Below are 21398 nucleotides of genomic sequence, written 5' to 3'. Positions count from 1 at the left end.
ACTACATTTCCCAGCGCCCTTTGCATCTATGTGAGATTATGTGACTAGTTGGCCATGTGACCTCATTCTGGCCAATGGAATGTGGGCAGAAAAGATGTGGACCACTTTTAGGCCTGGACCCTATGCCTTACCCTCCTTCTTCTATGGGCTGATATAACTTTTTTTTTTTTTTTTTAATTGTACTGTCTTGTCCCAGTTTTGAAGCCCTGAATAGAGGCTGGTCAGTCAGTTTCCCTTCTTAAACAGCCTATTAAGTCCACATCCCAAACCACTTCACTTGCTGGGCCCTAACACTCTGGGGCCAGGAAACATATACCCTAATTGCCCCAGAGTCAGGTACCGGACAACTAGGGGTAACCCCTATGCCCAGAGCCCCACCCCCAAATTATTCAACTTAGCCAATCCACAGGAAGACCGTGAAGCCTAGCTAACCCCACCCCACTTGCCATAAATCAGCTGCCCCCTAGACCCCCAGCCTGCCGTTACTCTGTTCCTGGGTACAATCCCCTGTGTGGCCCTGCCTAGCAATCTTCTCTTGTTCAGAGCTCTAAGAATCAGAGAATTTTGCCTTTCATTTATCCAAGTGTCATTGTGTTGGGTCTCACCATCTTTAAATCTTGTAAAACAGCTGAAATGGCAGTGATCACAGATTCTTGGAAACTATGTTGATGATGACAAAGTTGCCTTCTGTCTGCTCCTGAATGTCTTCCTCTAATTCTCCCATCCCTGCCCCACCGTCAGTGCCCTGCACGATCCTATGAAGAGAAAGGAGCTTCTGTTATGTTGTTACTTGTTTTGGCTTATCGGTTATGTCAGTCTAGCCTACTATAATTATTATAGGAAAACAACCAACCCATTGCTAGGGATATAGTATGAAATGAGGAAGGCTCCAGAGAGAGACAAGGGAAGCTATGGGCTATGAGGAGGGGAGCTCAGGGTTGATCTTTTACAAAATGGCAAACTAGTTTTGCAGTTAGTCCTTACTGGCTATCCCTCCACTCCTGTCCAAGGAAATGCTTCAGTCAAAAGATGCCTTATGCGGATAGATCTCCATTATCTCTAGTTTCAAAAAATATACCATCAGTGCATGGTATTCTCAAAGTTAACTTCATGTCCTTAGGCCCCAGGTTCATTCTGACCTTCTCCTCTTCTATGTTTATCTTTTTCCCCTCCTATCTTTTCCTTTGCATTGCAAATTAACTTCTAACTATCTAAGCATTACATAATAGTATTCTCAACAAAATTATATACAAATAAATAAATTAAATAATGAAAGTAAAATATAAATTATAGAAATAAAACTATTCTTTGATTAATCCTCCCCAACAATTCCATCTGCTCTCACCAACCCAGATGCAACCCCACTGTCTTCTGTGCATGGTTTCAGACACTTTTCCTTTTTATTCACATTAGTTGATAGAAAATCTATGGTACTGTTTTTCCGTAAATCATGTCTTACTGTCCATTTTGTCCCACAATTTGCTTCTTTCACCCAACAATGTTTTGGAGAGTTCTCCATGGTCCTACATGGAGATCTAGTTTATACCTAATGACTACATACTGTTCCTTAGTGTGACTGTACCACAATTCCTTTAGTCATTCCATTATTCAGGGTGTCTCCAATTTTCCACCATTACATAAATATCTGCAGTGAACATCCTGGGACATGCTTGCCTGAGTACTTGGTCCTGGGTGCTCTTCAGGTGCTTTCTAGGGGATCCCATTTAAGCCTCTCAGCAGCTGTATGAAGTAAGTACTGACATCATCTTTGCTTAGTGGGTGAAGTGTTTGAGGTGAACTTGCCAGGGCTTCTTTAGGGGTAATAATGAGTGGTGCGTTTGCAGGGCAGTTTACCCTCCTCTAAGCGTAACATGTTTTAAGGACACCAAAGGCTTTGTTTTAATCAGGTACAGTAAGACATGTAGACATGGAAATGACTGTCAGGAAAGAGGTGTTTTTCTTTATACTCACAATTCCCTAGAAGCAGGAGGCATGGCAAATTATGCAGGGCCACTTGGGGAAGCACCAGGACTGGCCAGGAGGCAGAGGGAGTGAGGGGTGCAGTGGGGAATGTGTGGTTTTCATGGGAAGGAATGGTGAGGTGGGTAAACAAGTTTATAATAGGCTAGTTTGAATAATTTCAGTGGGCTCTGAGGCATAGGGGCTGTCCCTAGTTGTCTGGTACCTGGCCCTGTGGTGATTATGTCAGGGGGATAGTAACTCTAAGTGTGAGAGACCATAAAGGAGGTACTGGGGTGTGTGGGCTCTAGTTTACTATCTCTAGGAATTGCTTAGCCCTGGGAAGGGCAGTCTCTCCAGGGTCAGCAAGGCCCCAGGTGTCAAAGCATCAGAATACAGAAAATAAAAGACATGGTTAATACATAGCGATTTACACTCGTACCAGCAGAATATGGGAATTCCCCTTTCCCTGCATCATCACCAAACACTTGATGTTATTAGACTTATATGTGTAGTCCATCTGATAGGGGAAAATAGTGCCTGTTGTTTTAATTGGCATGTTCTCATTAATTAGTGATGTTGAGTACCTTTCACGTATCTTTGGTCCAATGGTGAATAGTCCATTCCTGGCTCCTCTCTCCAATTTATTTCCACTCCTCCACAGTCTTCTCTCTTTTTCTTCAGATACAAACCAAACTTCCCTCCATGACTTTCCAAGCCTTTCTCAGTATGGCACAGGTGCTTTTTGGAAGCTTTACTTCTTGGCATTTCCAAACTTGTCTTCTAAATTCCACACTTGGTCTCTTTCCCCACCCCCTCCTTCCTGGTCTTTACACAAGCTGTTCCCTCTGCCTGGAAACTCACTGCACCTTCTCTTCCTTTTCTTCCCTTTACACACACACACACACACACACACACACACACACTTCTATTCATACAACGTATGAAGTCACCCCCAGGATCCTTTTCCAGCACACTCCATCCTATCTGCTTTACAATCTTAGCACTTAGCCCGTGACCCTGTAATTGCAGATTTACTTTTCTACTCTCTCCATAGGTTATAAACTGGTTGAAGACAAAGATTGTGTCTTTTATATTTTTGCATCCTCCACACCTAGTACAATGACTGAAACATGTCAAGTACCCGAGAATACATCTTGAATGGAGGAAGAATGGGTGAGAGGTGACTGAATGAGCACTTTTTAAAATTTAAGTATAGTTGATTTACAATGTTTCAGGTGTACAGCAAAGTGATTCAGTTATACATATACACATATATATATTCTTTTTCAGATTATTTCACATTATAGATTATTATAAGATATGGACTATCGTTCCCTATGCTCTACAGTAGGTCCTTGTTGTTCATCTGCTTTACATATAGTAATGTGTATCTGATAATTCCAAATTCCTATTTTGTCCCTCCCTCCTTTGGTAATCATAAGTTTGTTTTCTATGTCTGTGAGCCTATTTCTCTTTTGTAAATAAGTTCATTTGTATCATTTTTTTAGATTCCACATATAAGAGATATCATATATTTGTCTTTGTCTTCTCTGACTGACTTCACTTAATATGATAATCTCTAGATGGACCTATGGCAGGGGGACAGTGCTGGCATGGTACCAGCATGTTGCTGCAAATGGCATTATTTCACTCTTTTTTATGTCTGTGTAATATTCCATTATATGTATATGTGTGTATATATATATATATATATATATATATACATATACATATAAAACACTTCTTTATCCATTCATTTGTGTATCAACATTTAGGTTGCTTCCATGTCTTGCCTATTGTAAATAGTGCTGCTATGAACGTTGGGGTACATGTATCCTTTTCGAATTAGAGTTTTTGTCTTTTCCAGATATATGCCCAGGAGTGGGATTGCTGGATCATATAGTAACTCTATTTCCAAATGAGCACTTTTATCCTGTTCCACACTCCAGCCTTGGAAGGGTGTCTCCTCACTGAGTGTGTTATCCATCCAGGACAGAGGTGGTGGGTGGGTCATATGCTTTGACAATTCTAGATCTGTACTCAAAACCAGCATGTAGTGCAATGCTAAGCTATGTTCTAGAATGTCCTGAGCTCATTAAATGGGTTGTGTTTGATTCTGTGTTTTCCTGGATGGGCAGGATTGAGGAAACCCAGAGAGAAGAGAGAATATCAACTGACTTCAGTCTGGTTTTCAATGCCAGGGCAAGATTGGTGGGGAAAGTCTCCTTTCCTTCTGCTGTTAATCAGTTAATTCAGAAAATAATTCTTGATTGCTCTGCTGTGTTCCAGGCTCTATGTTTAGCAATAGGTGGACCAAGTAGAGAAACACTTGCTCCCAGAGAACTCACAATCTACTCAGAGGCACGGTACCAGTCTGCTAAGTGCAAGCACACTGGGATGAATGAAAAGGTGTGGGCTGTGGGAGGTGCTTCGTGGAGATAATGTTTAGACACTGAGGGTTGATAGGACTGTGAAGCAGTGTGTCTTCAAAGCTGGCATTCTGGGGTTCAGGGGCACAGGAGCTGAGAGGTGCTCAGGAGGGAGGATGGAAGGGCCACAGAGCAGAGTGGTAGAGTGTGGTTGATGCCATGCTGGACATAAATCCTTTCAGACACTTCCTGTTCAAGTGCCATCGTGTCCTTTCTCTGCTCACAAACCTCCAATGGCTTCTCTTCTCACTCTGAGTAAAACCCAGATCCCTGCCAATGCCTCTAAGGTCCACCTCAGTAGGAGACCTCTCCGACCTCAGCCCCCCCTAGTTGTCTGCATCACTCACTCACTCCAGCCTCATTGACATCCTTCCTGTTTCCTGTCCACAACAGGCATGCTCCTGCCTCAGGGACATTGCGTCTGCTCTCCCCTTGCCTGGAAATGCTTTTCTCTCAGAAAACTGCATAGCTCACTCCTTCAGGTTTTTACTTAAATGCTACCTTCCCAGTAAGGGCTTCCCTGCCTACTTTATGAAAAATTTAAGCCTCGATCTTTGCACACCACATGTGATAGACTGCCAGTTTCCCGTGACCCCTTCAGTCCACTCTCTTCTTGCTTCTGGTCACCTGTTTGCCCCATAAAGACTACATTTCCCAGCTTCCCTTGTAGCTAGATATGATCATGTGACTAGGTTCTCACTAATGATAGGTGAGAGAGTTAATTTTTGTGTAACTCCTGCCTCCCTTGCCTGAAAGGAAATTGTTTGCCTTAGATTCCCTTTTCTTATCACTCTCCCTCAGACTGGACCCCAGACAGATCAGTGACCCAGCTTCAGTCCCACACATGAGGACAGTATCTTAGAGGATGGCAGAATAATGAGGTAGAAGGAATCTGGGTCCCGGAATGACCCTATGGAGCAGAGATGCCCCATCCACCTAGAATAGTAAGACATTCACATAAGGGAGAGAAACTTCTATTTAAGTTACTGAATATTTGGATCACTTTGTTGTAACGACTCTGCCTATGCTCTAACCTACACATCTCCTCTATAAATTCCCTGATTTATTATTCTGCCTAGTACTTCACACCATCTAACACTCCCAATATTTTCTTCTTTTGTTTATCATGTGTTCCTTAAGTAGACTGTGAGTTCTTCCAGGGCAGGGGGTTTAGCATCTTTGTTCACTACTGCATCTCCAGCACCTAGTACAGTGCCCAGTTCATAGTAGGTGCTCAGTGAATATATTTGGAATGAAATGTTATTGTCCACTGAAAATGAAATCAAAGGCTGTGCCGTGAATACAGAGCTTCAGTAAGTTTTGAAAAAAAATCCTAGGGCAAGGTGGGGGGCAGTAAGAGGATGGGAGAGGGGAGGGGAAAATGAGTGAAAACAGTGAGGAACGTCATTCATGGAGGGTTGAGAGAAGCGTGGCGTCCGAGGAGGGGTGGAGTTTTTAATCAGGTCAGAAAAGCCCCTCGGCTCTCCTGTGTTTGGGAGGGAGGCTCTGGGGGCTTTGCTTCAGCATGTCTCCCCACTGGTATTGGTTTTGGCACTGACTTTTATATGAAAGAGGAAGAAAGATTAAGTTTTTCCCCATTTAGCAGGAAGGAAGTCATGCTCTCTCCTGCATTCCACCTACCCTTATTCTCATCCTCTTGAGAAAAATCTATATCCTAATATTCAGGATAACTTGCCTAGAATCCTTGAGGTGGAAGGTATTCACAGCAATAGCTGTGACGTATTGGGAAAACCATTAGGATGGAACTGAACTGCTTTAGATTTAACCTGACGCCTTCCTAGGCTGGGTGGTCGTGAGTAAATGGATTGAACTCCTTTGTCTTTAGCATCCTCGCCTGTAAAATGAGTGTAACACTGGACACTGAATAGTGTCCGCCCAACCTCCTGTACCTCAGAATGTGACTGTATTTCAAGACAGGGCCTTTAAAGAGGGAATAAAGTTAAAATGGGGTTGTTAGAGTGGTCTCTAATCCGATATAACTGGTGTCCTTATAAAAAAGATTAGGACACACACACACACACGCACACAGAGGGAGACACCAGACACTTGCACACACAGAGGGGTGACCATGTGAGCACACAGCAAGATGGTGGCCATCTGCAAGCCAAGGAGAGCAGCTTCAGAAGAAACCAAACCTGCTGACACCTTAATCTCAGACTTTTGGCCTCCAGAACTGTGAGAAAATAAATCTTTGTTGTTTTATGACACCTAGTGTGTGATATTTTGTTATGACAGTCCTAGAAACTAATACATGAGATAATGTGGAAAGCTAACAAAAGGGTGTGCTGTACCTGCACTCAAATACTTGTCTTCTAAAGTTGCATTAATAGAAGCAAATATGTAAAACACAGGATGTGCCAGTCCTGTCGTATGCTGGTCGGAACCCATAGAGTGAATGTGGAATCCCCTTCTGGAAACAAACTGATTGCTTGGGGGCGGGTGGCCATTGTGAAACTGGGTCCCATCCAGAGAAAGGCTACAAGGCTGGCGAGGAGTCTAGGCACTGTTACACTGTGCGAAGTAGCTAAGTTTAACCCAGAGAAAGGAAGAGTTAAGGGGACATAAAGCCATCTCCAAATGGGTAAAGCACTGTCTTAAGGAAGAGGAATTCCATCTAGCTGTGTGGGCCCAGATGGGAGAGCCGGAACCAGTGTGTAAAAGTTTCAGGGAGGTAGGTTTCAGTTCAGTACAAAGAGGGCTTTTCTAAGACAGCTGTGGGCAAACATTACAGGCTTCCTCAAGTATTCCATGAGGCTGCATGACCACTTAGCAGAAATGTCAGAGGGGGGACTCAAGCACAGGTCCTGTGTTTGCACCAGATAAACTTGGATGTTTATTTCAATCCTGATATTCTCTGTACGACTGGATTGTACTTATCAGCTGGAGAACAGGTCTCAATAGTGCTTAGACATATCTCTTATGATTATAAAGACATACACATGGTCAACAAATGTTTCTGAGTTTGTTGATTTGACGGCTTATTAGAAAGCTTTAGAAAATTTACTGAGAAAAACAATTACATAAGTATTCAAACTCTAGAGGTCAGTCATAGGACCTTGGAAGCATGGGTACCCAACTAAGATTCTGGTGCCCCAAAGCACAAGCTTCAGCAGAAACGAACCTGTGCAAGTGAAAAATCTTAAACTTATCCTATACAAAGCTGCCATCTCAGTTTTACAAAGCAAAAATAAATAAATAGAAAAAGTGCTGAATTAGATTTGTTTACTAAAAGTTAATCTATCCTGAAAGAATTTGTTAAAATTACTCCCAGTAAGAGTCGACAGAGTAAAAGCTGTAATTTCCTGACTACCATCAGTATGTGAGATTTGGGGAAAGCCGACGGAAGCAGAGGATGATTTGGTGGCGGTATCCGAAACATGGTTTTCATATCCACAAATTGCTACAGAATAATGGGGTGCCGCTGGTTCTAAAGTGCTGCCTACCTGCACCACCTCATCAGCTCACACCCCTTAACTACCGTGGCTGGGACGGAGGCCCTCGGAGCCAGGCAGGCCGAGGAAGACCAGTTTTGCGCAGGGCCAGCGGGCGGCCAGAACCAGTGGGGAGTGAGTTGCACCCTTCTGCGGGCTGGGCTCGGGCACCAAAAGCCGCAGAGAGACAACACCGACAAGGCGAACTCTCTCCAGATAAACTTGGATGGTTCCGAGGCAAACACCTTCGAACCCCTTGGGTTCCGATCCACAGCCCCAGAAGCACCCCCCCGCCGCCCCCTCCTCCGTACTCCACCTTCTGCAGCGGCACCGAGGACCCTCCCTCTCCCCGCAAGGAGAGCGCGCGCCGGGCGGAGGTTCGGAGGGGCCAGCGCATCCCCCAGACAGGCTCAGAGTCCTCCTGCACAAGCCTGCGGCTCGCAAAAGGGCAAATATCAAGGGAGCGGGGGAGGGGGAAGAGTGTCATTCGGGCTCGGAGCGGACACGCAGAGCCTTGGTGGGACCTGGTGAGGTGCGGAGAGCTAAACGCAGGAAAGGAAGAGACTTTGGCAATTGGCCGTCCCCCGCCCCGCCCACGTGAACCCCGTCGGTGGTGAGGGTCTTGGGGTGGGGACCGGCCGGGCTGTGCACTCTTGTCCCACGGGTTGGAGCCACCACCGCGGCAGCAGCCTAAAGCGGAGCCCTCTCCCGCGCCGTGCCGCGCTCTGGGGGCACCAGAGGACGCGCGGAGGCCGCGGCGGCCACCCGGGCTCGCGCGCAGCCCAGGCGGAGACCGCCGTTCTGCGCCAGGAAAGGGGCGACCCGGCCCTAGGCCTGTGCCGACAGGTGCAGGCGCGCGGGCTTCCGATTGGTTGCGGCGGCGGCGGGTCCCTTCCCCCTCCCCGCGCTGGCGGGGCCCCTTCCCCAGCCGCGGCGCTGGCTGGGTCTGCGGAGGCGCGTGCCCGCCGCGTGCGTGTCCGGGCTGCGCGCCTCCGCCCCGCCCCCGCCCCCTCCCTCTCTCCGCGCCGCCGCCGCGCGCTCGGGAGCTCAGGTAGCGGGCGCGCGGGTGACTCCTCGGGGGCGCGCGGCCGGACTACCGTCCTCCCCCGCGCAACTCCCGCACCCGTCCGCTCCCGGAGCCTGGGGAGGGAGAGCGCGGGCGGGGGGAGCTGGAGCCGGGCGCCGCCGCCGCCGCCGCCGCCGCCGCCGCCGCCGCCGCCGCCGCCGCCGCCGCCGCCGCCGCCGCCGCCGCCGCCGCCGCCGCCGCCGCCGCCGCCGCCGCCGCCGCCGCCGCCGCGGCTTCCGTCTCGCTCGCTCGCGCAGCGGCGGCAGCAGAGGTCGCGCACAGATGCGGGTTAGACTGGCCGGGGGAGGAGGCGGAGGAGGGAAGGAAGCTGCATGCATGAGACCCACAGGTAAGACCGAGAGCCCCGGAAGGGGCTTTCCATCCCGGGGAGGCGCTCGCAGGCCGAGGAGGGGGAGTTGGTGCCTGGTTCTGCTCCCCGAGGGAGGAATTTTTTGACAGCGCGGAGAAATCTCACTGGGGACTGGGCAGTAGGACCCATCCCGATCCTGGGGAAAACCAGAGAAGTAGCTGGGGGGATCCGGTGCCACCTCGTGAGATTGCTAGGAGTGAAATGTGTAGGCCCGGGGAAAAGTGTTTTTTCAGCCCCGAGAGGCTGGAAGGCTTTAGACTTTCCTGTCGTGGTCACAGCCGCTGAATCCGGGGGACCGGCACGGAGCCAATGTGCGCTAACCCCTGCCCTCCCACCCCTCCTCCATCCCTCCCGCACGCGCAGCATCCCGCGGCGGCAGTTACTCAGTGTACCCCGCGCTGGGGAGAAGAGGGGGCGGGGGCCGCGCGGGTGAGGAATGGGAAAGGAGCAGGGGAAGCCGAGGGTCCCGGTCCCAGGGCGGAGGAGGGGGAGCGTGGCCCCCGGCGCCCTGGCAGCCTGGGGTATCGTCGTGTTCGCTCTTGGTTGCAGACTCTTGCAAGCCGGATGCCCTCTGTGGATGAAAGATGTATCATGGAATGAACCCGAGCAATGGAGATGGATTTCTAGAGCAGCAGCAGCCTCAGTCCCCCCAGAGACTCTTGGCCGTGATCCTGTGGTTTCAGCTGGCGCTGTGCTTCGGCCCTGCACAGCTCACGGGCGGTGAGTGACCCCGCCGTGGTGGGGAGGGCCTGGGACGGCAGGGAAGGGGAGCCTGGCTGGCAGGATAGCCTTGCCACTACGCCCCTCCTACACCCCACACTTCTGGGGTACCCGAGAATCCGAGGAGCCCCTGTGTCCCAGCCTGAGACCACCCTTCTTCAAAACCCCTGGAGTTCCCAGAAAATTCCTCTGTGGAGCCTGCATAGATTCACACACCCACATTCTGTCTGGAGCTTCCCACCAGCCGCCCATCCTGGCTTCTCTGAAGGAAAGACAATAAGCCTGGCCCATTATTCTCACTTTGGCCAAGAGAGAGAGAGAGAAAGAAAGTGGTGTATTTGTGGCGAACGTGTGTTTGTGGACCTTTGACCCTGGTCTGTGCCCTCAGCAGGGAGAGGTCAGTTTTCAGCTTCTGGATTTAGGCCAGAGTTGCAAGAACCACCTTTGTGAATGTAAAGGGTCTGGAAATGTGACCAGACTGGCTGCAGGACAGCTTTATTTGAAAGTTAACTTTCTCTTTGCCTTGGGAGGTGGTGTGTTCAGGCATGCCCGTGCATGTTGACGGTGGGGAGGGGATGCACAGTTGTTCCTTCAGATGTGTTTCTGGAGAACTGTTTGGCTTATCCAGGTCTGAGTTACAGGGGGAATAAAGTCGAGTGCTTTTCTATGAAGTGGAAGTTAGCTGAAATCAAATTCAGAGCCTCAGTCCTCAGAGGCGGCTGATATCTGACGTATTCGGTTCTGGCGGGGAGGGCTGTCTTTTGGTTGTGGTAGAAGAAGATGGATGGCATTCCTGTCTGAATTTCAGAGCCTAAGGGTCTTTCTGCCACCACTGCTCTTTGCCGTCCGTTCCAGATTTCCTGTGAGAGCTTGCTGATGTGGGCATATTAAAAGGACAGAATCATGTTTCTGGAGCTGAAAAACTGTTAATCTACAAAGAAATTATAATTGGTGGAAAAGCAGGTATTGATTGATAACAAGTAAACCATTTTAGTGTTTTAAAATATTGCCGTTTTAGAGAATTCAAAGGTGAAGATGGAAATAATGAGTGAAAAATTAGTAGAAGTGGGGGAGGGCACTACCAAGTTGGGCTTTAACACAGAGGAATCAATAACCCAGGCGTTGCACTTAGAGGTCTGAAAGATGCCAGGAGTCTAAAGGAGCTTCCTGTGATGTGCATGTTTATCGGAATTAGTGAGAAAACACTCACTTTGGATGGGGGACCCGGTTTTGGTTTTTCAACAAGGGGTAACTTTTTTGGTGCTCCCTTTTTTTATAAAAATGTCTCTGAGGCAGGTGTCCTCTTCATAGAGACCAAGGTCAAGTGGGATGGCAGGCCAGCACCTGTGTGGCCTGCCAGGGCTCTGGTCACAGCCTCTGTCCGCCCGTGAGCTTTAGCTCCACTTGGAGGGTGACTGAGACCAGGTGAGCAGGACAGCCTCGAGCAGGGCCTGGTCATCACCTCCCCTCTTCCCTTTTCTTTCCTCCAGTTCTAGCTGTCATTTCCTTAAACCAGGTGCACGTGATTCTCCATCCTCTCTGTTCCTTTCTCCAGTGTAGGTGACAGGTTAGTCAGGGTTCATCTGTGTGTGTCTTGACTGTTGTTATTGGAAGTGTGAGGTGTGAGCACAGCCTGGACTTGGCTGGCTCTTGGTTCTGCCATTTGTGTTTACAGAGCGTCCCCCCACTCAAGGATCTCAGAGCTCAGTACACAGCACAGCCCCCTCAGTCTCACATTAGTCACCTGTGCGGTTGTACAACACGTCTTTTACTCCCCTCTTCCGAGAAGCAAAGATATCAACAGAAAGATCCAGGGCCTTAAAGAAGGCGGGACGAGGGTTGCCTGTTACCTCTCCCTTCTTTTTTTTCTTCTTTTTTTTTTGCGGTACGCAGGCCTCGCACTGTTGTGGCCTCTCCCGTTGCAGAGCACAGGCTCCGGACACGCTGGCTCAGCGGCCATGGCTCACGGACCCAGCCACTCTGCAGCATGTGGGATCTTCCCAGACCGGGGCACGAACCTGTGTCTCCTGCATCTGCAGACGGACTCTCAACCACTGCGCCGCCCGGGAAGCCCTACTTCTCCCTTCTTAGTTCCCACACGCTGCAGAAAGGCTGGCCATCAGCTTTGTGTCATCTGGAACTCCCTCAGGCTGAGTGTGATTTCTGGAAGATGATTTATCATTTCAGAATTCTTCCATGAATAAACAGTTTGGGTGGAAAAGCGTGGTGGAGGATGTTCTATGGAGTTTACTGTACGGAGATTTCTTTCTTAGGAAAGAAGTCCACGTGGAGGCTACAGGGTGGTTTCATTAAAGCAAATTCATTTTAATTCTAGACCAGTGCTTCTAAAATTTTAATGTACTTATGAATCACTTGGGATCTTGCAAAACGGCAGATTCTGGTTCAGCTGGTCTGGGGTGAGCCTGAGAGTCTCCGTTCCCAACAAGCTCACAAGTGATGCAGTCGCTGCTGGTCTCAGGACCACACTTTGATTAGCAATGCTTTCGACGAAGAAGTCCTTAAAACAAATTGGTTCTGACTCGAGACTTTCTGCCGTCTCTCTCAAATACCCAAATACAAATGGCCTGTGAAGAGGCAAAAGTCTCACCCAAGCGTCTAATCTTTAGGTGATACACAGAACTGAAAGTCAGCCCTCAGAGAGTGCTGTCTTTTTTTTTTTTTTTCCAACCATGAAAAGGTGCCTATTTAATAGACGCTGTTCTGAAATGTGGATTTTCATTTTTGATTGCTTTCAATGGAAAAGGAACATGACAATAGCAAGATATAATAGTCTCAGCTAGGAGGGAAAAAAAGAAGAGCATGTGCCCAATACAGGAGTTACAGAAAAAGCCTGAACTAGAAAGGGAAAAATTGAGCAAGTGATCAGCTGAAGAAAAGGAGGGAAGAGAACTCTGTCAAAAACGAAGTGCTTTCTCCTAGAAAGCCAGAGGTTCAGTTCAATTCTCAGAGCCCTAAGGGAGCTTTAATGAGCCTGAGTTGGCCTGAGGTGACTTTTGGACGGCTCTTTCCAGGTTGCCGTTTATATATTTGGAAAGAGGACCCACATTGGGGGCCCCTAAAACCATATACTGTGAGAGGAGTAACATCAGGTTTATAGGGAGACACAGGGCCTTGCTGTTCCCAGAATCTGGACGCAGCACAGCTTCGGCTGCTTCTCTCTTCTTCCCTCGCAGTATGTGTTCCCTGAGATGGTTTTTGGGTATTTGAGGTCTGCCTGGAGTGGTCCACCCAGGCTAGAGGAAGAGAGCTAAGAGTTTGCTTTATGTTTAGGTCCTTGAAGGCGAACTCATTAGTACAACCTTATAGTATCAGGAACACTGGCCACGCTCTGCTACTTGATAGCTTTGGGGGTTTGGGCATTGGAAGCCTCAGTTTTCTCATCCATAAAATGAGGGTGATGCTGCCTAACTTTTGGGGTTGCTGTGAGGGATGGGAGTCGTGAACACACTCAGTAAATGTAGACAGTAGTGAGCAGGGGGCTAACCAATCTGTAACCTTCCCGGCCTTTGTTTTATTCATTCAGTAAAACCTGTGACAAGCACTGCTGTATATAATGTTCTTTTCCCCTAGAAGAACCCTTCCTTCCTCTCTATTTTTTGCCCAGTGAACACATTTCTCTTTAAGACCCAACTTAAAATGCCATCATCTCTTTCATATTTCATTTCCCCCCTGCACTAGGTATAACCCTTTGTCCTAGTGTCATCTCATCCACTAGAGCATAAGCCCATTGAAGGCAAGAACCTTGACTTTATTTTCATGTCCCAGGCACCCAGCACAGCATCTGACACACAGAAGATGCTCAGCTAATGCTGACTGACAGCAAGAAAAGACATTCCCAAATTGCTGACACACCGTTTAGAAAATAATTACCATGGGCGGTTACCAAAGTACTACAAGAGTGTCATGGCGATTGAGGCCAGTTCCACTTGGAGGAGGCCTGGGAGGTTGGAGGAGAACTCAGGAAAGCTTCTAGAGAAGAGGTGGCACTTAGGATGAGATCTGAGGGAGGCAGTGGTTGGAGCATCTCAGGGGAGAGACACCTTGTGCAGAGGTGTGGAGGTGGTGACGTCATTGAACTGTTCAGGGAGACAGAACAGTCTGGATCATCTAGAACATGGTAGACCTGCAGGGAACCAGTAGGTAAGGAGGAGGAATAAATAGTTTGGGACCCAATCATAAGCCCCCGTGAGGATTCCGAGTGTCGCACGGCAGGCAGTGGGAACCACTGAAGGGTTTAGAGCAGGAACGTGATATCATCTGAGCTATGCTCCGTTTCCTTTCTCTGCTTCCAAGTCTCTGACCCAGGGCACTCCCCGTTGGGCTGCCCTGTCTGCACATCAGAGTTGTGGCACTAGTACTGCTGGCTTAAGCTCCTGGAGGTCTTTGTTTGGGCCATGTGGCCGTAGCATTGAGCTGTGTACCAGCAGGCAGGAACAAATGCTGTCTGCCCAGCTCACTGAGTTGGAGGTGCCAGTCTCTTGGAGTTTGAGAAAGATTTCTTACGTGGTAGAGCGTAAGCTTCTCCTGCAATGTTATGTCTAAAAGCCTCAGTTTCAACCTGTACTTAATTCAGTCTATAAACAAAAGTCCCAGCGCCTCAAATTATAAAGCATGTTTCTTCAACAAAAGGCCACTCTAATATAAGCAGCATGGAAACGCTTTTGATTTATCCCCGAGGTGAAATCGGAAAGCTCTGGGAGACAGGAGAAGGATTTCATACCACAAATAGCGAATCTCTCATCTCAGAGGCCTGAAGTGGCAAGTAGGAGAGAGTCAGTGGTTCTTTAATTCCTGAGAGTAACAAAGAGTGTAGGTGAAGATTGCTCTCCAGTAAATATGGATTAGATACGGGAAGAAAAGCACCCACGTGACACTCTTCCTGGTGTCAGAGGCATATTTCAAAAGCTTCCAAAAGGCCACGGAGACTTGCCCTTAGCTGGGAAGCTCTGGTACAGCTTGAGAGCCCAGTGTTCTTTACAGGGGTGATAGATCAAGTTCAGTCTCTGCTGTTAAATAGCCACGTGGCTTTGGGCAAGTTGTGTAACTTCTCCTGAGCTCAATTCCTTCCCTATCACTAACATTCTTTAATTCTGTGATTATAGGAATTTGATGGGTTCTGAACACTGTGGGTAAAAGCCAGCTCTGTTTTCTCCCGTCTATTCATCAATCTTTTGTGAGTGTCTGTTGCATGCCCTGGGGATACGAAGATAAGGGAATTGAATGTAGTCCTTGATCCTTAGGAAAGTGACAAGTAAGGGCTGGTTTCTTGTCGAAAGTTTGAATGCAGAAGGTTGCATCAAACTGTTTTCTTCACGTACATTTTTAATTCAATTGAAAATTTAGCGTTATTTATTGATACTGAAGAGGAAGGTGATTTTTCCAGACTTCTTTTCTCCTTGTCTTATTTTGCAAGCTCATTTGGTGTTTGATAATTGAAATAACCACACTTAGTAACAATATGTCTAAAGAGGTCACTGGGATCATTGTCTCTGAATTGAGGGAAAGAAAGGGGCAGAAAAATAGGTTTTCGGATTTGTTTAGAAGCACAGTTGCATTTCGCCAAAACCAACCGCAGCACTTAGGACAGACGCCTCAGATGTAGATTCTCATGGATCAGATGCAACATTTTGTTGATTTATTGGTCCATTCTCACAAGAACAAACTGTCAACTGTTGCTAACCATGGAAGATTGGAAAAAGAGGGGACAAGTTTTATTTATTTTATTTTATTTTTGGGGGGGACAAGTTTTAAATTGGCCAACACCTGAGTGATGGATAAAAATTTGACAATTGTTGTAATAATACTAATGGCAAACCTTTAGACAGTGCTTACTCTGTGCCAATGCTGTTCTCCTCATTTACATATATTAACTCGTTTAATCCTCATGACAGCTCTACGAAGTAGGAACTGTTATTGCTCAGGGTCACCCCGATAGTAAGGCATGGTGACCCATATTATCCTTTTAATTGTAAACTTTCTCCGTAGGCATGGAAATGCTAATCTCTAAATGCGTTTTTTTGCTTTTTGTGTTTCAACCCAAGTATTTCTCTTTAAGCCACAGTTATCAGATATTTTGGAACTGTGGCCTGCCCCACCTTGGAGTAAGAGAACTCTTTTTTCAATTAAAGTATAGTTGATATACAATGTTACATTAGTTTCAGGTGTATAACATAGTGATTTGATAGTTTTTAAGATTATACTTCATTTAAATTTATTATAAAACATTGGCTATATTCCCTGTGCTGTACATTACATCCTTGTATCTTATTGATTTTATTTTATTTTAAAATTATTTATTTATTTTATTATTTATTTTTGGCTACATCAGGTCTTAGTTGCAGCACACGGGATCCCTCCTTGCGGCGTGCGGGCTTCTCTCTAGTTGCGGCACACAGGCTCCAGGGCACGTGGGTTCTGTAGTTTGCAGCACGCAGGCTCTCTAGTTGAGACATGTGAGCTCAGTAGTTTTGGTGCAAGGGTCTAGTTGCCCCGAGGCGTGTGGGATCTTAGTTCCCTGACCAGGGATCAAACCTGTGTCCCCTGCTGTGTAAGGGGGATTCTTTACCACTGGACAAGGGAAGTCCCTCTTATTTATTTTATACATAGTAGTTTGTACCTCTTAATCCCCTTCCCCTATTGTGCCCCTCCCCTCACTGGTAACCACTTGTTTGTTCTCTGTATCTGTGTCTGTTTCTGTTTTGTTATACTCATTTGTTTTATTTTTAAAATTCCACATATAAGTGAAAACATGCAGTGTTTGTCTCTCTCTGTCTGACTTACTTCACTAAGCACAATATCCTCTAGGCTTATCCATGTTGTTCCAAATGGCAAAATTTCATTCTTTTTTATGGCTGAGCAATAGTCCATTGTATATGTATACCACATCTTCTTTATCCATTCATCTGTTGATGGACATTAAGGTTGCTTCCATATCTTGGCTATTGTAAATAATGCTGCTGTGAACATGGGGGCGCATATATCTTTTCAAATTAGTGTTTTCATTTTCTTTGGATATATGCCCAGGAGTGGAATAGCTGGATCATATGGTAATTCTATTTTTAATTTTTTGAGGAACCTCTGTGCTGTTTCCCATGGTGGTTACACCAGTTTACATTCCCACCAACAGTGTGCAAGGGTTCCCTTTTCTCTACATCTTCACCAACGCTTATTATTTGTTGTCTTTTTTTAAAAAATTGTTTATTGGATTATAGTTGATTAAAAATGTTGTATTTGTTTCTGCTGTACAGCAAAGTGAATCAGTTATACATATACACATAGCCACTCTTTATTAGATTCTTTTCCCATGTGGGTCATTACAGAGTATAGAGAAGAGCTCTCTGTGCTATACTATTAACATATTAATATTTGTTATCTTTTTGACGATAGCCATTCTGACAGGGGTAAGGTGGTTTTTCATTGTGGTTTTGATTTGCATTTCAGGGGCGCTCTTTCGTGTTGTGACTCAAAAGCAGAAAACATATAAGCAAATCAACAACAGCAACAGAATCTCTCAACTCGAGAAAAAGTGAGAGCCACAGTGCCTAAATCTTGAGCTCCGAATGGAGAGAGGGAAGGGGCTAGAAACTCATGAACTTATCAGGATGTGTTTTATTTCAATTCCAGTCTCTTTGTGACTGTCTGAGGAAGGGGGTCAGAATGAATGAGATATGCTCTGAGTCTCACCTGCCCTGAGGAGGAAAGGGTGTGAAAACAAATGGCTGGTCTCTGGGGCCTTCCGTTAGTGACTGTCAGACCATCACCGTCCCCTCCTGTTTATTGTCCCCAATGAGATAGCCTTAGTGACTGTCAGGCCATCACCATCCCCTCCTGTTTATTGTCCCCAATGAGATAGCCTTAGTGACTGTCAGGCCATCACCATCCCCTCCTGTTTATTGTCCCCAATGAGATGGCCTTAGTGACTGTCAGGCCATCACCATCCCCTCCTATTTATCGTTCCCAATGGGGTAGCCTTCCTTGGAGGGGTCCTTTTCCATGCCATGTTGTCAAGCACTAATAATAACTTTAGCTAGTATGTGCTTAGAATGTTATGGTTTGCAAGGTGTTTTTACATGTATCACCACCTTTAATTTTCTTAACAACCCAGTGAAATGAAGAGATTTTGATTTTTTTCTCTCCCTCTCTTTTTTTTTTTTCTTCTTAATTTGAAGAGACATTCTCTGGGAGGTTGATCTCCTAAGGTCCCACAAATAGACAAAGACGGATAAGCGGCCAGGCCTATTGGTCGAGACTTATCTCTTCGGGGCCAGCCTTTAAACCTGTTTTTTCATTTATACGATGTAGATGATAATCTAATTAGTACATATCAAAAGATAAAAAGAAAAATTATAGCTGAGGATCATGGGCACCACGAAAAGTTCCTTCAACAGCTTTGAATTAAGAATAAGGTTTGATATTTGATGAGATCTGAGTGCTGTTTACTCTACTGTCCAGGAAGATGTTTGTGTTTGATGGTATGAGCTGAAGACACTACGTTTTAAGGAAGCATTTGGCCCAGTATTTCTTCTTTAAGAAAAAGATTGCTCTACTATTCTAAGACAGAAGAAATTATCCACTCAGGAAGAAAAACAAATAGAAATAATCAAGTAACTTGCTCACAAACTGGAATTGAAAGTGCATTGGAATATAGCTTCTTCATTGAGAGTATTGTAATTGCTTCATTCATCTGAAACAGGGTAAACTGGGAACATCAGAGAAGTAAAACAAAATAATTCTTGACATTGTCTGGCGATGCCAGTAAACTTGGGAGCACTCTGGTGGGTGAGCCTCCCTTAATTCACCGTGGGGTAAAGCCACAAGCAGCCCCGGGAGGGCAGGGGGCTATGTGTGTACACAGGTGTGAGCACGTCCAGTGAATGCCTGGTCTCCAGGAATGGATTTTTATCCTTAGAGGTGAGAGGACTTGCAGAGCCCAGTGGGACTGGTTAATAATCATTTCATCACTATCCCAATAAACTGACCTTTTCAAGGGAGAGGATGAGTAAGGTTTTCTGGAAATGACAGTTCGACCTGGTTATCTCACGTTTCTGTTTGCAGTGGGTGACTTTTACGGCCCGGAATTACCAGTGAGGGAGCAGAGCCGAGCAAGGAGGGTCACTCGTGTTCGAGATGCCTTTTTTCTCCGAGTCACAAAATACAAAAAGACCTTATTTCTTTGGTTTGATTGCATTTATAAAAGGGATATGTGATTGAATTGGGTGAACCAGCAAGAGAGAGGTTCTTTTAAGAAAGAAAGAAAATCCATTCTTACAGTGGATTCTTTAAAATCTGGTTGTTGTACAACGTTGCGGCTCATCTAGCTGGTTTCCAAATTCAGAGCCTCAGTAGGTAGAAGAATCCTTTAACACTTAAAGTCAGAAGATTCTGATTCTCTCCAGGCAGAAATAACAGGATCTGCTTGTTTTGTAGAAACTTGATAGGTTTAGAGGCTTAATCCTGGGAGAGGCTCTCAATTGTTCTATTACACTGCCTCTGTTAACTAACTCTGAGTCGCAGTGTCAGAATCTAACCCAAGGATGCATTTTCAGTTTCTTCTGGGAGTCGCATCTGCAACTTGAAGTGGTAGTATGACAGCATGTACCCGATGGCTCATTGGGGCCACTCTATGTTTAGATTTTTCTGTGCCCAGATTTTTTCTCTTGGATTGTAAATGGTGGACCGGGTTTTTTCATCACACCAAACTGTTGACACCATTGTTTTATGGATGGGAGGTGCTTTTTTGCTGGTAATAATGACTTGGTGGTTCTGTCTTCATTTCTTGAGGCAAAGAGCTGGAGAGGTATAGGGTCCAGTAGAAAGTACATGGAGTCCGTTTTCCTTGCTATTGTCACCATCTGGCTAAGTGATGGTAACCTGTTTGCTGCCTCAGTTTCATTATTTGTGACATACTTGGACCATCTGGCTCCCATGATTGTTGTGAGCATCAAATGCATGACTAGGGGGAAGTATCATAACTATCTGAGCTGTCGGCGTCATCACTAACAAACTGATGATGAATAACGAATGTTTGCTACATTCACCATGCTGGGATTAGCCTACCAAGAGCTTCGTTTGTTTTGAAGGAATATAGTGTAACAAGTACCTAATAACACCCGATGGCACAGGCTGAGACAGGTGTGTGGTACTGAAATTGCTAGGAGGTCACTGGGCCTTGGCCCCGGTATAGAACTCACTGTCATAATTCCTATAGCAGGTCCCATAGTGGAGATGTATCTTGGAGACTCTGGGGAAGAAGGAGGGGCGGGGGAGGCTTACCAAAGAAGAGGACACTTGAGCTAAGTCTTGAACAATAAAATAATTTTCCAGGCAGAGAAGGTGTTGGTTGAGAGATGCTTTTTTTTTTTCCCCCCCTCCAGGAGAGAGGATACAGATACTAAGATTGAAAAGAATATGTACCAAAGACAAGGACTAGCCCAGGGCAGCCTTAGTAAAGGGCAGATAGATTGAGAAGACACAAGGGAGGGGGCTGGACAGGCAGGTTGGAGCTACATGCCCAGCTCATTACGACGTGTAGGAATTTGAACACTGGGGTCAATTGGTGACCTACAGAATATGTCTTTGGGGACTTGACGTGATTGGATCTTTGCTTCAGGGAAGAATTTTTTAGCAATGTGAAGGTGGAGGAGAGATAGAGAGACCTTTGCTCATGAAGGGTTTCCTGTGACTTGGTGGAGGATCCAGTGGGGAGCAAAACAGCTCTGACCTCGGGGAACTTGTATTCCAGCGGGGGCCGGTTAGAAGAATCTTGAACTGGCCCAGGAGGGACATGATTAGGGCTTTAACTACAGAGAAATGAATGCATGTAACGTAGGTGAAGAAGGAGGGGGAACTGGGGCCGGACAGCTGGCTGGATGTGGGGCCGGAGGAAGGGCCGTTCGCAGAGCCCCAGCAGCGGTCATTTGGAGGGAAGCTAATGAGTTCAGTTTGGACTAGGAGATTTGCATTGCCTGCAGGACACCCATTTGGGCACCATCCGTCCATCAGGCAGTTGAAAACTCGCTTAGGTGCTCAGGAGAGAGGTTAGAGCCGGAGACGCAGATTTATGCATCAGAATCCGCTGGCGGTCCCGTGGTTAGGACTCCCCACTTCCATTGCAGGGCCACGGGTTGGATCCCTGGTCGGAGAACTAAGATCCCACATGCTGCGTGGTGTGGCCAAAAGAAAAGTGGCAGGAGCTGCAGGAGGGGCATGACTTTTCTGGGAGGAGAGTGTAGAAGAGGGTTTGAGGGGGAAGCCCAGGAAGCACCCACATTCAAATGTCAAGAGGAGAAGCCAGTAAGGGGGGTGAAGAGTTGTGCTGCTAAGCAGTATTGGTAGTAATAACAGAACAGTGACAACGACCATAGAACTTGATTCTGACT

The 21398-nt window shown here is 46.6% G+C and overlaps 1 protein-coding gene across 2 annotated transcripts in view; it reads left to right on the top strand.

The window, feature by feature from the left end:
- Positions 1–9151: 9151 nt before the first annotated feature.
- The window catches only part of SUSD4 (sushi domain containing 4), a 123859-nt gene continuing 111612 nt past the window's right edge, over positions 9152–21398 (top strand). For both annotated transcript variants that reach the window (XM_060142051.1, XM_060142050.1), the window contains exons 1-2: positions 9152–9258; positions 9829–9999. In XM_060142051.1, coding sequence (XP_059998034.1) covers positions 9864–9999 — 136 coding nt within the window. In that variant the 5' untranslated portion in view covers positions 9152–9258; positions 9829–9863. The remainder of the gene's footprint in view (positions 9259–9828; positions 10000–21398) is intronic.

This window comes from Lagenorhynchus albirostris, chromosome 2 (assembly GCF_949774975.1).
Source record: "Lagenorhynchus albirostris chromosome 2, mLagAlb1.1, whole genome shotgun sequence".
NCBI classification, from domain to species: domain Eukaryota; kingdom Metazoa; phylum Chordata; class Mammalia; order Artiodactyla; family Delphinidae; genus Lagenorhynchus; species Lagenorhynchus albirostris.
Note: the sequence above shows the minus strand (reverse complement) of the source record. Positions and strands in the feature narration are given on the sequence as shown.